This window comes from Stegastes partitus, unplaced genomic scaffold (assembly GCF_000690725.1).
Source record: "Stegastes partitus isolate 25-593 unplaced genomic scaffold, Stegastes_partitus-1.0.2 Scaffold1720, whole genome shotgun sequence".
Classification (NCBI taxonomy): Eukaryota; Metazoa; Chordata; class Actinopteri; family Pomacentridae; genus Stegastes; species Stegastes partitus.
Window position 1 is genome coordinate 122210 of NW_007579451.1, and position 2713 is coordinate 124922.

At 45.8% G+C, this 2713-nt stretch overlaps 1 protein-coding gene across 1 annotated transcript in view; it reads left to right on the forward strand.

Moving 5' to 3' along the window:
- Positions 1-1010: 1010 nt before the first annotated feature.
- p2rx5 (purinergic receptor P2X, ligand-gated ion channel, 5) overlaps positions 1011-2713 on the forward strand; it is a 9472-nt gene continuing 7769 nt past the window's right edge. The window contains exons 1-2 of the mRNA XM_008301844.1: positions 1011-1162; positions 2230-2380. Coding sequence (XP_008300066.1) covers positions 1032-1162; positions 2230-2380 — 282 coding nt within the window. The 5' untranslated portion in view covers positions 1011-1031. The remainder of the gene's footprint in view (positions 1163-2229; positions 2381-2713) is intronic.

Genomic DNA, 2713 nt, shown 5'->3' on the forward strand with positions numbered 1-2713 from the left:
TAATCCTCACTACAGTCGCAGGCGGGGTGGAGTCTATTCTAGACAGACAACCAAACACACTCACATTCAAACCTACGGACAATTTAGAATCACCAATTAACCTCAACATGTGTTTGGACTTTGTGGGAAGAAGCCGGAGAACCCGGAGAGAACCCACGCTGCACGGGGAGAACATGCAAACTTTATGCAGAAAGATCACCGGGACGTGAACCGGTGACCTTCTTGCTGTGAGGCAATGGTGCTAACCACCATCCCACCTTGCAACCCCCATGCTCATCAGTTTTTTCAAATTCCATGCTGTATGGTATGGTAGAGACCTGCCAATCACAAGACTGCCACCTTCTATTGCACTCTAACATATGACCACACCACAGTTAACAAAATAAACATCAGGCTGTGTTACTTAAAAGTAATGATTGAGACCATAACTTAATTACAAAATCGTTTACTGAGGTAGCAAATCAAGTGAGAAGTAGAATCATTTTCTCACTGATCTCTATGCAAGTCCACTTCTTTTCGGATCCAGATGGAGTCGCCCCCTGCTGGCTGTTACAATGAATGCAGACCTGGAGGCCACATCCATCTTTCATCTCCAGTCCCTGGTGGCACCACCTTTGGCCCCCCACCCTCCGTCCCTGTGTGCACGGCCCTGCGTGTATTCTCCACAACAAATTGTTTCATCCCCCAGTGAAAAATAAATTGCAGCAGCATTATTTTTAGAGCAGAACATATCAGGCATCATGCAGCAGCAGCAGCAGCCTATCAGCAGTGTGGACTCCCATGTGATTTATCAGCAAAGCTTCTGCTCCACAGACCTGTGGCAGCCTCCCAGTGAGATGAATTTGAAATCAAAGCAAACAATAACAATAATAGTAACTTGTCCTCCACATGTCTGACCACTGAGCAGACTCAGGAGGAGCGGTGCAGTTCCTGTCTCGGTGGGTTTGGCCGCTGCATGACAAGTGAACCAGCTGTATATATGAGCTGGGAGCCTGGGAGCCGCTGTCAGTGTGTCCACGGTGCGGGGAGGAATGGCTGGCTGGGGGCTCTTCTTCACGTCTCTCCTCAACTACAAGACCGAGAAATATGTCATCGCCGAAAACAGGAGAATCGGGATTTTATTTCGGCTCTATCAGCTGGCCGTGCTGGGATACATAATCGGGTAAGAAGCTCTTGCATGTCTGCTTTGGGTTTTTTTTTCTTTTCCCGAACCGAGAATTAGAGAGGGATTCACAAAGTTAAAAATAGTAAGGCTTGTGGACGGTTTTTGAGTTTGGTGGTGGTGTTAAAGTGGCAGAGCAGTTTGAGGGGTTTTCAGGTTTGGAAGAGCTGTGAGATGAGAAAAGTTTGGAGAATTCCTGAATGTCTGCTGAGGACAGGAGGTGTCTTATGTCAGCTCTCACTCTGCTGCATGTTACATATGATGACACCTGATCAGGAGACTGGGGCCAGAGTTAAATCCAACACCTGGTTTGACCTGCTTTGTTTATAAAAGTGAAGTCCAGCTGTCAGATGAAGGTGTGGCGGTGAAATCACATGTGGCCCTACATGGCCGGTACCTCTCATGCACACACATGCTGTTTTTATTGTCATGCCACACTGGGGGTGGCAGAGAAACTGATATCTTGTTAGATTTTCCTTTTCTGTGTGACGGATCGCTGCAGCTCAGTGCTGTTGCTCACCTTCTTTTATCATTGGCTGAAGCAGACACGACTGCCTTGGACAAGTCCTTCATGAGAACTTATGTATTACAAGCTTTTCATGTAAACCATTGTTGTAGAAATCTGGACAGGTTGTTGCAAATTGTACTTTTTTACTTGACATTACAATTTAAATTTGACTAAGCTTATATAACTCCAGTTCTACCAGTACATGCATGACCCTCTAAAGGGTTACACTCTGGGTTCTGTCGGGGGCTCGACTTTAGTCTGAGATCATTGTGGCCACCGCAGACCACCGTCTGGCTTCACACCTGGCCAAATTTGTGTGCATGTGCTAAACAGTTGCATAATATTCGTAGCTGCTTGCATAAAACATTCTGCAATCCAGTGCAGGACGTCAGCTCAGCTCCGTCCATCTGCCAACATGCTGGTGAGCCCAGTGTTCTGTCAACCCGTGGTCCTGGACAAGCTGCCCAACATGTGTACCAACCCACAGAAATGTAATAAATACTTTTAAACTAACCGGAAAAGGCTTCAAAAAGTGATGAAGTTTGGATGAATGTCTCAGGTGGGTGTTTGTGGTGAAGAAAGGCTACCAGGAGAGGGAAGAGGCCGTCCAGACCTCCGTCATCACCAAGCTTAAAGGTGTCACTCTGACCAACACTTCAGATGGTGGATCTTACCTGTGGAGCGCCGAGGATTATGTCATACCACCTAATGTGAGTATATTCGTGTCCTGTATGTTCCTGCTGACTTACTTTGATAAATTGTGTTGCTGTGAGAGGTGTGAATTTAGTTTCTGTAATGAGAACAGTGAGAGATTCAGTCTGCACATAAACAACGAATCCAGCCCTGGAAAAGCAGACAAACCTGAAACTGTCAGCAGTAACCCTCAGGCCACACACTCACCTTTTAAAAGTTTGCATTTGAACTGGCTTTACTACAAAGTACACACAATAAATACAAGAAACAAGCAGTTTAAAAAAAAATATCTGTAAACACAGAACAAAAACACTTCCTACAAACTGAAAAGTCAAAACAAGTCCCCCCCC